The sequence below is a fragment of the Pogona vitticeps genome, chromosome 4, assembly GCF_051106095.1.
Source record: "Pogona vitticeps strain Pit_001003342236 chromosome 4, PviZW2.1, whole genome shotgun sequence".
Taxonomy (NCBI): Eukaryota; Metazoa; Chordata; class Lepidosauria; order Squamata; family Agamidae; genus Pogona; species Pogona vitticeps.
In genome coordinates this window covers 23,955,095-23,967,560 of record NC_135786.1, presented here as the reverse complement: position 1 = coordinate 23,967,560, position 12,466 = coordinate 23,955,095, and the positions used below count along the sequence as shown (strand labels likewise).

The following is a 12,466-nucleotide window of genomic DNA, read 5'->3' as shown; positions in this document are numbered from 1 at the left end:
GCGGCTCATACTAGACCACTCTAGGTGTTCCCTTCCCCGCCCCCTCCGGCTGGATCCCTCGCTCACCAGCTAGCACTTGCTCTCCTCCTCCTCTTCAACTGTTCGGCCACTCCGTGACAGGAGCACAGACTTCCCTGCCCGCCTTTTAGCTGATCACCCACTCAGACAAGGAGGCAGGAGAACCAAACCTGTGCTCTTGCTGGAAACTGGCTGAACAGCTAAAGAGGAGGAGGAAAGGCACACCTTCCAACTGGGTGAGTGGGTCATTGTCCATGAAGGTGGGTGAAGGGAACATGTTGCCACACATATGAACCAGAATGAACCTTTGAACTGAGGTTTGTGCCCATCTGGCACATCCAACTACATGGGGCACTGGCAGAAGTGCTTTGGCAGTAACACTTCCACCTTGGCACTCAGATAACTACCGCAGGATCAACCTTGCACAGCATAGTTCTGACCATTAAATAAATAAGAGGAAATGCACATATAGGAGTCTTCTTTGAGTTTGATTTTACTTGATTTTTATAATAATATGCACCAAGTTCTTCTAATGTGCTGGTATTCTAACAGGTGTCCTCTAGTTTTGAGTTACTTTAGGGTAGAAAGCCACAGCTAGAGCAAGTCCATTTGAATCAATAGAACTTAAATAGGAATTGATTCACCAAACCTCCACTATAGGCCTGCTCTAGTGCAACTTACTACACAAAGCAAGAGGGTTTCAGCCAACATTTCCAATCTCTGAGGCTCCCCAAGGTAACATGCAAGTAGCTCGTGTGTTTAAAAAATGAATTGAAAGAAATGGGTAGAATCAACCAGTTCACAGCATCCTTCTGTTTGTTTTATTACAAGGACCTTTGTGCAATGCAATCCTCTACATTGCCTTCTCTCAATCTTCTGGCATGCTGTGCAGGCGGATGCATGTAGGCGGCTGGTGGATGAATGGTCCTGCCTTTGGGGTATCAGGTTGGATGAGATAGATCTGTAGATCATTCCAACTCCATGATTCTGTAGTTTTGCAAAAGCCATGTGCAAGCTATTCCATGCCTTCCCATTGGACCTAGTTACAAATACTGCTTTCTCTATTTGCAGGTTTAATAGGAGCTCCTAAGAGGGAAACCTGGCTGCAGTTAAGAGCAGAACTGGAAGCGCTGACTGATCTCTGGCTAACACATGCTTTGAAAGCTCTGGATTTGATACATTCCCGGTAAGAAAGGCTTAAGGAGTCGTCTCCAGGCTGCAAAAGTTTTACTTTTCTCTTGTGTTCTCGAAACAAACCAAGGCACGTTTATTTATAGGACACCTTGGGCCAAATTTGTGGGGGGCCCATCTGGACATGTGATGGAGAACTCGATTTGAAAAATGAACAATTAGGCCCCAGTCCTGGCTTCCAGATATACCTTTTGTGGAAAGCAGGAAAGTAATAAAAGGACTCAGCTGCCCAGGGGGGAAATAGTGTAAATGCTATTGGAGTTTTACACCATTTATATCCCCAGTGTGCGATTACTTGTGACATACTTCACTTTCAGACTAGTTTTGAGTTCTAATAAATTATGGAAAGAGAAAAATGTTTAAAAGTCTAGCCACTGCTTACTGTGTTAATCACTGATTTCATGGGACTCATTGCTGGCAAACTGTACATCCTGCTTCCAGTTTAGACTAATAAGGGAGAAAACAAAGCTCTCTGTTTCAGATAGGGAGGGTTGCTCTTTGACTTTAACACTTATAGTGTTTTCTGTTTTGTAGACCCAACTGTGTAAATGTTTTGGTGACAACAACTCAGCTCATACCAGCACTTGCAAAAGTGCTGTTGTATGGCCTAGGCTCAGTCTTCCCCATTGAAAATATTTATAGTGCAACAAAGACAGGTAAGAACAAGGGACAGAGGTGCAGCTGTGTAAATGTTGGTGATAGATTTGTGAAATCTGATGAGTGAAAATAACCATATGAAAATCCTGCCCACCTACAGGGTTGAGAATGCCTGAAAACTACAGCATGTTCCTCCATTCTTAGAAGCTCCAGGTTTCCCTCTTAAGGACTCCCATTAAACTTGCAGCTAAATGTGGAGAATCACATCCCTAGGCAACATTCCCCAGTCTGCCTTTCTCCATTTGTACAGTACATATTCGCAAAATAAGTCTGGGATAAACAGCATGCCATTTGGGACAGTTGAACTTTCACTAGAGCTTAGGAAATAGTTTTTCAGAAGTCAGTAGTTACAGCTATCATTCCAAAAACTCCCTCTAGTAGTTAGTTACTAGTATAGTTACCATTTTGTGAAAGTACTTGTTTTCCTGTTAGTCAAAGATAAGTAAAAATAGTGCTTTTGAAATTACTTTTTGAAAAACTTATTTCAGTGATATGAGCTGCACAGCATGCTCTCCTCCATCTACTTCCCTGTCAACTCATCACACAAAAGAGCAGAAAGCTGCAGTACTTCTTAAACCAAGGTCTGAACCCCTTACAGCAGTGGTTCCCAACCTTGGGCCTCCAGATGTTCTTAGACTACAACTTCCAGAAGCCTTCACCACCACCTCTGCTGGCCAGGATTTCTGGGAGTTGAAGTCCAAGAACATCTGGAGGCCCAAGGTTGGGAACCACTGCCTTACAGTACCCCTGGCTCTGGAATAACAAAGTAACTACTCTCTCCTTCCTACATGGAGCACTTTCATATGCTCTATGCTATTACTGACTCATTCTCCAAGACTCAATATTAAATAAAGTAAAATTGTACTATCCTATTTGGACCTGATTTTTAAAATTGGTTGTTACATTTGTTTTAATTAAATTTTAATTATGGGTTGTAATAAGTTTTATTGTACATCACTTCATTGCGGTAAGAGCAATATTAATACAGTGGTGCCTCGACTTACGAACTTAATTGGTTCCAGAACTCCGGTCGTAATTCAAAATGGTCGTAAGTCGAAGCACCATTTCCCATAGGAATGCACTGAAATGCAATTAATCCTGGCCAAAGGGGGGAAAATCACCAAAAAACCCGCAGGCACACACACTGCAAGACCCATCAGCAATGCAATTAATCCATTCTGGCCGAAGGGGGGGAAAGCAAACAAACCATGCAAGACCCTTCAGAAATGCAAAAAAGCAAAGCAGAAAGCAAACAAGCCATGCAGGACTCTTCAGAAATGCAAAAAAAAAAAAAAGCAAAGCAACAAGTCAGCAAACTGTGCAAGACCCTTTGGAAATGCAAAACCCCCCCAAAAAACAAAAAAACAACAACAAAAGCAGAAAGCAAACAAACCATTAAGACCCTTCGGAAATGTAAAATGAGCAAAGCAGAAAGCAAACAAACCATGCAGGACCCTTCGGAAATGCAAAAACAGCAAAGCAAAAAACAAAACAAACCCTGCAAGACCCATCAGAAATTGGGGGGAGGACCCAAAAACAAAGAAACCCTACAAGACCCATCAGAAATGGGGGGGGGACCCAAAAAGCAAACAAACCCTGCAAGACCCATCACAGCATAGAAACATAATCCCACCACCCAGCTCAAAACCACACTGCAAAACCCACCCAAACAGTTTTTTAAAAGTAGAAAGCAGCACCTTACCAGGCAGTCCGAAGCCTCCTCCGATCGCACTCACTCTAACCGTTAAGGTGAAAGAGCTACAAAGAAGCAGCCTCTTCGCCTACCAACGGTTAGCAATTTGAATTCCCCGCCTTTTTCCCCTGCCTTTTTCTGGTTGTAACTCGAAGCTCCGGCCGCAAGTAGAAGCAAAATTTTGTGGCCGGAGCTGGTCGTAACTTGAAATGATTGTATGTCGGAACGTTCGTAAGTCAAGGCGCCACTGTAAATACAATACAGTTATTGCCAAATACTGGCTGAAATCCTATTCCTTTAACTTATGCCATGTAAGTGATGACATTAGGAGTCATGGTGATTCTTTTTTGGAGGGGGGGGGAATTGAAAACTCCTGATTCTTCCTACCAAAGGTCCCAAGGCTCATTTGGGGTTCCTTTCACCACAAGAAAGCTATTTGGAAGCTACCAAAGAGGAGCATTTAAATTCTGTAGCTTGCTTGGTTGGTCTTACTGGTGGCAGCAGTTGTCAGAAACTAAAGGCTCTCCTTGCCTCATGGTCCCCGAGGGCTTCTCTGCAGTGAAAAGGATCTCAGGGGAGCCTCATGACCTTTAGCAGGGATGGGATCGCCATTGCTGATGATATCATTGCATGGTGCAGGTTGCACTACAGAATTTCAGCCAGTGGTAAATGCTATAAGCAAATAGACAATAAAATATATGCTTGCATAATTCAGCTGTGGGTATTGTATTGGTACTACGCACCTGTAGATAGCATTTCCACACATTTGGTTCTGGTTGTGACCAGAACTTTGCATGCACAATACAGTATGAGGTTTTCACTCAGCACTGATGCTCAGTGCTGGTAGATAATTAGAGAGAACATTAACAATGTTCCTTCTGATTTTCCACCAGCACTGAACAGAAACCTGACCCTGTGCATGCAGAGCTCCAGCCCCAACCCGAACCAGGTAAGTGGCAACACTAACTGCAGATGCTCGGCATTAGTTCATCGCTGTGCCACCCAGGCAGCTTAGAGGGAATGTTGAACATAACCAGTGGTGAGGTATACCAGGAACTGTGGTCCAGCAACATCTGAAGGACAAGGAATTTGCATCCCTGATAAGATGGGCCATCTGGGAGTCACTTAATAGACTTTGAAGCAAAATAAAAAGGTCAATGAATGATCGAGGAAATAGCGCCACTTGGATACAGGACGAACTATCTGTGACTATGGAGAAATTCAATCAATGCAGCACTTACCGTATTTGCCGGTCTACAAGGCGACCGGCCGTATAAGATGAACCCCCCCAACAGGAAGAGCCTGGGCGGGCGGAGGCAGGAGGAGGAGGAGGAGGAGGAGGAGGAGGAGGAGGAGGAGGAGGAGGAGGAGGAGGAAGAGAGGAAACAGGGGTGGCGGGTGAGCGAGCACACTGGCTCAACAGCGGGAGGGCGAAGAAGAGGGCAAGAGGCTGAGGGGGTGGGAGGAGGAGGAGGAGGGGAAACGGGGGTGGCAGGCAAGCGAGCGCGCCGCTGGCTCAGCACGCGCGGGGCGGCGGACTCTGGCCGAGGACGAGGAAGAAGGCAAGAGGCTAAGGGGGTGGCAGGAGGAGGAGGAGGAAAAGGGAAACGGGTGGGTGGCGGGGGAGCGAGCCCAAATGAAGTGCACCCGGCGTACAAGACTTGGAGGCACGTTTTTGGGCCCAAAAAGTCATCTTGTACGCCGGCAAATACGGTAGGTGCATGCAGCTTATGCCCCACCACATGTATAAAAGAACATCTAGCAAAGGGCCATTGAAGTAGTCCTCGTCAAAAATATTCTAATTATCTTAACGTTTTAATTTGTTTTTAATTTTACCTGTATTTCATATAAGTCCATAATTTAAAATTGTGCAACACTCTGATACAAATAAAGAAAAAAAGAAAGGATGGAAATTTGGATGGCTGCACTTCCCAGGAAAGGAGCTATCTGAAATCATTTGGAGCATGTGTAGCTGATGAGGTTACATGGTGTGCAGCCTTGGGCAAGCTCTGCGGTCCCAGATCATCATCAGAAGAAGGAACTAGGAAGCCACGTTCAAATCTTTGGTATCTAGAAAACCCAGGGATGGTTGTCATAAATTAGAATTGACTTGATGGGACATTATTATGATGATGATTACTAGGCTGAAATAATGATAAGCATGATAAGTGCACTATATTAAGGATCTGTTTGTTAAAATTTCTGACCAGTGTACTCTTGGTTTTGGTTTCTAGGCTGATTTTCAACCATACAAGTCCCCAAAGTGATATATGTATGTTATACACTTTGTTCAGAAAATTAATGCTCGTCCTTTTCTTATGCAGGGAAAGAGAGCTGTTTTGAAAGGATAATGCAAAGGTTTGGGCGGAAGGCTGTGTACGTTGTAATAGGAGATGGTGTTGAAGAGGAACAGGGAGCCAAAAAGGTATGGCTTTTTGGTTTAAAACTCCAATTTAAAAAAAAAAAGAAGAAGGAGCTTTCTGCCTCTGTTTGAAGCAAGGAAGCAGGAATTCCTTCCTATTCTAAGTTTTTTGTAATTAATTTTTTTAAAAAACCATCTTGAAAGTCCATAAAGCATTTTAAGCAATTTCCTACTGTAAATCCTCCTTCCGTCCCCCTGGGCAGCTTTTGAGGCCTTTGCAGTGATTTCTGCTTGCTACAGAAACTCCCCTTTGTTAACAGTGATGTTGTTAGGTACATAAAGAAGGAGCAAGCTCAGGCCAGTGGGTGCATTAGGATCTGCCATTTCTCTTTCCTGCAGTGCTATTACATGTCCAAAAACAAAAATATGGGAAGAGTGATTGAATACATGTCTGTGAAGTGGATGTTTTACATTGCTGTCCAAGTGAAGGTTCCCTATTTTTCTTTTATTTTTTCCTTTCTTTCCTTTCTTTTATAAAGAATAATATGTGGTACCTGAGAGAAAACAGAGATGTGAATTGAATGCTCTGAATGATAAAACTGTAAAAATCTGAAAATGGGTAGATGAAGTGTGTGACTTATGGATAACATGCATCTCCAAGGCTGTTTGGCACACTCCTAATGCTTTCTTGCCTGGCTGGATAGTTCAGTGAGTTTGGTATCTGGCAATCAAGCTAGAAGTTGGGAATTCAGTCTTAGATTGCTAAGGTTTTAAGGTAATATCCCCTCCCTCAAGTGACCCATTTCTACCAGTGCTGTTTTCCCATTGGAGATGCCTTCTCCCATCCTCAAGCTATTACTCCTCTTTAGGTTGAACATTTCCCATGTGCACACCTCACCGCCTGTTAGAGATTGCTGTAAACTGAGCTGTTCCCAAGGAAATAAATTGTGAATCACCAGAAGTTTAAAATAAGAACACAAAAGCATAGGAAGAAAGTGAAGTGATAATAGTGTGAAGGTTTAGGCAAGACTCCTGTGAACTTCAAAGGTAATAAGGGTCAGTGCACATGAGTGCATCAAAGGCCACCGGGTTGCCCCATGGTAGGGTTAAGCAATACAAACTGTGTGACTCCCCCTTTCCCAGTGTCTCCTGCTTTAAGCCTCTTTCCCATTAAGAGCACACATTCTTTGCTGGAGCTGTCAGGGCCTTTGATGGATGATGATCATTAGCACGGGTGACTACACACCTGAGCTTTGTAAACCCATTGGGAGGAACAGGGCGCCTTTCACTCCTTTGCCAGCAGCCCTGATGATATCTCAGGCTGAGTGGGTCATTTCTCTTCACCTGTCGAAGGAGTGATAAATTGAAGGGAGCTGAGCAGCAGGCGTGGCAGAACTGCCAACTTCTCTTCACTTTATAGAAAGGAAAACAGAAGATTTAAATTGAAGCAGGTCCACGTGGGAAACCTAGATGAGGAATGATGGGATGGAACGGACTTCTGAGTGCAAACTGCACCCCTTCGTTTTGAATTTATTCTATATTGCTTTCTCACAAACATCAGGCCTTATCCTACCATTATGCAGATTGAAGCGACCATCTTGTGCCTTAGAAACTGAGCTCTTTCTCTAGACCAGTGGTTCTTAACGTGGGCGATAATGCCCCCCAGGGGGCGATTTCATTTTTCAGGGGGGCGGTAGAACGAAAAGGGGTGGTGTGGGGGCTCTGGAGCAGAAGGGGGCAGTAGGGGGGCGCTGGAGCAAGCCAAACCTGTGAAGATGGCTGCAGCCTTTTTACAGTGTGCATGAATATATATTTTCCTCCAATTCTAATTTAGTTTCAGACTTTTTGTATTGAAATTTTTAGTTCCTGCATTTGTTTTTATGCCCTTTTTATATTACTTTTTGCGTCTTAAAATTCACTTGCAACTAAATCATTAAATGTTACTTTTTGGGGGGCATTTCATTTTCTTGGAATTTAATTTTGTTTTCAGGGTCATTGGATTTAAGTGTCTTAAATAAATAAATAAATAAACAAGTAAATTAAATAAATAAATAAATAAAAGATATCATCACCGCGGCGAGGGGGGTGATGATAACTTCCTCAATGGCTTAAGGGGGCGTTTCTTTCAAAAAGGTTAAGAACCACTGCTCTAGACCATTCCCTTATATTAGAGCAGGAATTCCAGGACAGAATTCCGCCTTGCCTAAAAGAGACTGTTTTCATGAAAAAGTCTTGTCTGAATCCTACATAACAACAACCATGGCCAAAAATATTGACGCCCTTGCAATTCTGTCAGAAAATGCAACCCTTCTCTCAGAAAATTGTTGCAGTTGCAAATGTAGTGGTACTCACATGTTCATTTCTTTGGTTTGTGTGGGAACCACACAAAAACACAGAAGAAAAGTCAAATCTGATACAATCCCACACAGAAACCCAAAAATGCACTGCCCAAAATTATTGGCACCCTTAACTTAATATTTGGTCGTACCCCATTTGGAAAATATAACTGGAATCAGGTGCTTCCTGTAACCATGAATGAGTTTCTTATACCTCTCTATTGGAATTTTGGAGCACTCTTTTTTTGCAAACTGCTCCCTTCAGATTTGAAGGATGCCTTCTCCCAACTGCTGTTTTGCGATCTCTCCATAGGTGTTCTATGGGATTCAGATCTGGACTCATTGCTCGCCATTTCAGAACTCTCCAGCGCTTTGTTTGTAACCATTTCTGAGTGCTTTTTGAAGTGTGTGTCTGGTCATTGTCCTGCTGGAAGACCCATGACCTGTGGTAGAGACACAGCTTTCTGACACTGGCCACCACTGTTGTGCCCCAACATTCTTTGGTAATCATCAGATTTCATGATACCGTTCACACCGTCAAGGCATCCAGTGCCAGAAGCAGGAAAGCAACTGCAAAACATCTTTGAGCCTCCACCATGTTTGACTATAGGGACTGTGTCCTTTTCTCTGAATGCCTCATTTATTTTTCTGTAAACAGTGCCATGATGTTCTTTACCAAAAAGCTCTACTTTTGTCTCATCTGTCCACAGTACATTCTCCCAGAAGGATTGTGGTTTTGTCACATACGTTTTGGCATACTTCAGTCTTGCTTTTTTATGCCTTTGTGTCAGCTGTGGTGTCCTCCTGGGTCTCCTACCATAGTGTCCCTTTTCATTCAGATGGCGACGGATAGTGAGAGCTGACACTGTTGTACCCTGTGTCTGCAGATCAGCTTGAATTTGTTTGGAAGTTAATCTGGGTTCTATATCCACCATTCGAACAACCCTTTGTTGTAATTTTTCAGTAATTTTGCTCTTCTGTCCTCTTCCAGGGAGGTTAGCTACAATGCCATGGGCTGTAAACCTCTTGATGATGTTGCGCACAGTGGACACAGGAACATTAAGATCTCTGGAGATGGACTTGTAGCCTTGAGATTGTCAATGTTTTTCCACAATTTTTTCTATCAGATCCACAGACAACTCTTTACACTTCATTCTTTTCTCCATGCTCAGTGTCACACACAACACAAAGGTTAATTCAACTTTTCTCCATCTTAACTGGTTGCAAGTGTGATTACTATATTGCCCACACCTCTTGCTTGCGACAGGTGTGTCCAAATACAAACTAAAGGAGCATCACATGCTTGACAAGCAATTATTTCTTACAATTTAGACAGGGTGCCAATAATTTTGGCCAGTGTGTTTTTGGGTTTTTGTATGGAATTGTATCAGATTTGACTTTTCTTCTCTGGTGTTTTGTGTGTGTGTGTGTGTGTGCGTGCGTCCGTGCGTGCGTGTGTGTTGATCTAATGCAAACCAAAGAAATGAACATGTGAGTTTCAAAACATTTGCAACTGCAACAATTTTCTGAGAAAAGGGTTGCATTTTCTGACAGAATTGCAAGGGTGCCAATATTTTTGGCAATGACTGTATCAGCTAGCATCCAACATCCCACTTTTGGCATAGTACCACAGTCCATGGTGGCTTCCCAGCACGAGGGATTTCTGGATGACATAAACTGTCTAAATATGTTACCATCTGGATTTGGCCTAGTTGTGGTACTAAGACAACTTTGATCACTGTGGTAGATGATCAGTGGTGAGAACTGGACAGAGTTTGTGGGTTTGATGGCCACTTATAGACTGATGATATCTAACATCCGCTTCACAGGCATGTTTGGTGAGGATACAAGCAAAGGTGTTTTCAGTTGCCAATGAAACTCCCTCACAAACAAAACATGATTGACTCCTTTCTGTTGTCCTTCCCTCAGCAGGCAAAGCCTTCCTTTTTAAGCAGAGCTTTGGACATTCAATACCCTCGTGAAAAATGAGCTTTAGTGTCGAGTGCAATATATTTCATTTTGTGTGTGTGTGTTTTTAACTGGAGTTTAGCTAGTCATATTGGGCAGTTTTAAATATTGTTATATTTAATTATATTTTAATATTCTTATTTTTTGTGATTCTAATTTTTATGTATTTTAGTCATTTTAAGGCAATTTGGGTCCCTTTTGGGGAGAAAGCCTGCACAGAAATAAAATAATCTGTTCCAGTTTGGAGAAAGGCCCCTGAACTTAAATGAGGCAGAAAACATGAAATTATCCTCTGTACTCCTTTTGTCAGTCAACAATTGGGTAATGAACAGGATGCTGGGGATACACTTTAATTACCCCTGTTTCATAGGAGAGAAAACGTGGCATGTGCTAGTTCTCCTAAATTAGCTTGCTGACTCATGTACAACGAAGGACTGTGTTCTAGAAACAGCATTAAATGAACATCTGAAATTAAAATTTGTATGTATGTTGAATTCCAATTTCTTGGAAGGAGTGTGTCCTTCGAATTTTCCACCTTTGGTGCCAAGAAGGCTTGTGCCAGCTATGATACAAACTGAGGCATTTTTGGACATGACCAATTCTGCACTGAGTTTTGCAAGAGCAGAAGGGTTTTTGGCATCACACACATGTTGAAAAAATGCTTTTAAAGTCTCTACAAAAACAATTTGAAGACGATATATGAAGATAGCTTTTTTGCTTGCTTGTACCTTTCCAGTGTCCTCATTATTATGCATACTGCTTCTGTATGATCACTCTTCTGCATTAGGACCCCGTTACCTGCAGAATCAGTATCCACTGATTCACTTATCCACAGTCTGAAAATAAAATATTTTAAAAAATAAAATTCCAGATAGATAGATAGATAGAGAGAGAGAGAGAGAGAGAGAGAGAGAGAGAGAGAGAGAGATGATTAAGTTACCAAAACTGGACAGTAGGTGTATGCTCTGTATAGCATTCACTATTATAATAGTGTCTGCTACAATCCACATTTTTCAGCATCTATGGGGTGCTGGAACTGATCCCACATGGCTACTGGGGGGGTCCTACTGCATATGCATTGAGAAGATTGCCACCATCTAATTAAAGATTTCGGAAATGTCTCCCTAACTGTTGTTAATTTGCAATTCTAGCACAACATGCCTTTCTGGAGGATCTCCTGTCATGCTGACCTTGAGGCTCTGCGGCACGCACTAGAGCTGGAATACTTGTAGCAAACCCAGGATTTTTTTTTCTTCAATGGGCTTCGTTATCACTCCTGAAGAGGCAACCTATTTTGTCAGCATTTTATGCTATCCTGTCCTTGTGGTGGAGCTCTTTTGTATGAAAGCCTGTAAAAGAATCTGCACCAGGAACACAGCATACCAAGTTCTTGTTTCTTTGAATGGAGGAGAAACCTTTACATGACCTAATAACTGGATTCTTGGGACTGAAAGGGGACTGGCCATGCAAATTACTTCCAAGTATACAGAAGACCAGTTGTGGTTTTATTCATTAGTTTGGGTTTTTTTTTCCCTTGTTTTAACAAAGGGTAATAGGGTGGGAAGGCATGACACAGAATTTCTAGACATATTTGCTGGCGAGTTTATCAACTCAGATGAGTTACTGAGGAAAAGCAAGGGGGAAAGATTGAAATAGATGATTTTGTTTTTGTATTTTTTAATTTATGACCTAATCCTATTACTCTGATATTAAGCTCAGTATCTGTGTTTGTTATCTGCTGGGTTGAATGCACTCAGCTCATTCTAATTTAATAGCTCTTTTCTCCAAGGTAAATATTTGGGGAATAATCATTATCATGTCCATTTGAAATGAGCACATACGGAATTGTTGGTGTAAGAACTATAGCTAGTTTTTAAAAAAAACCGTGGCATGTGAGCTTTGCACATGTCTATGTAGGCTGCCATCTTGTTTTCTCATGGTTGGGAGGAAGAATTACCTTGTGATGAATGAATGGCAATAAAACTATGTTTACAATTCTAGGGCTAAAAATGTTTAATTTTTTCAAATTGACTTTGTTTTTTGTTTTTCCTCTGGAGAAGACCTACAACCAGTCATTTCCTGTGGTGAAGGCTTAAAAACCAATATATGTACCTGTTAAAGCAAGAGGGTACTTGTTCCTTGGTCCAGACCCTGAGAGGGCTCATCCACAACAAAGAACTCTGAAGAGATAGGTTTCAGAGGGTATACAACTGTTCTTTTGTAAAAATGTAAGACGTGTGG

General features: G+C 42.2%; 1 protein-coding gene across 6 annotated transcripts in view; it reads left to right on the top strand.

Annotated features, from left to right (window-relative positions):
• EYA2 (EYA transcriptional coactivator and phosphatase 2) overlaps nucleotides 1–12,235 on the top strand; it is a 178,787-nt gene extending 166,552 nt beyond the window's left edge. For 5 of the 6 annotated variants that reach the window (XM_020779433.3, XM_020779435.3, XM_020779434.3 and 2 more), the window contains exons 13-16: nucleotides 1,090–1,204; nucleotides 1,744–1,865; nucleotides 5,884–5,984; nucleotides 11,377–12,235. In XM_020779433.3, coding sequence (XP_020635092.3) covers nucleotides 1,090–1,204; nucleotides 1,744–1,865; nucleotides 5,884–5,984; nucleotides 11,377–11,457 — 419 coding nt within the window. In that variant the 3' untranslated portion in view covers nucleotides 11,458–12,235. Of the gene's footprint in view, nucleotides 1–1,089; nucleotides 1,205–1,743; nucleotides 1,866–4,452; nucleotides 4,906–5,883; nucleotides 5,985–11,376 lie in introns of those variants that run through there. The other variant, XM_078392693.1, reaches the window with a different exon arrangement.
• The last annotated feature ends 231 nt before the right edge of the window (nucleotides 12,236–12,466 follow it).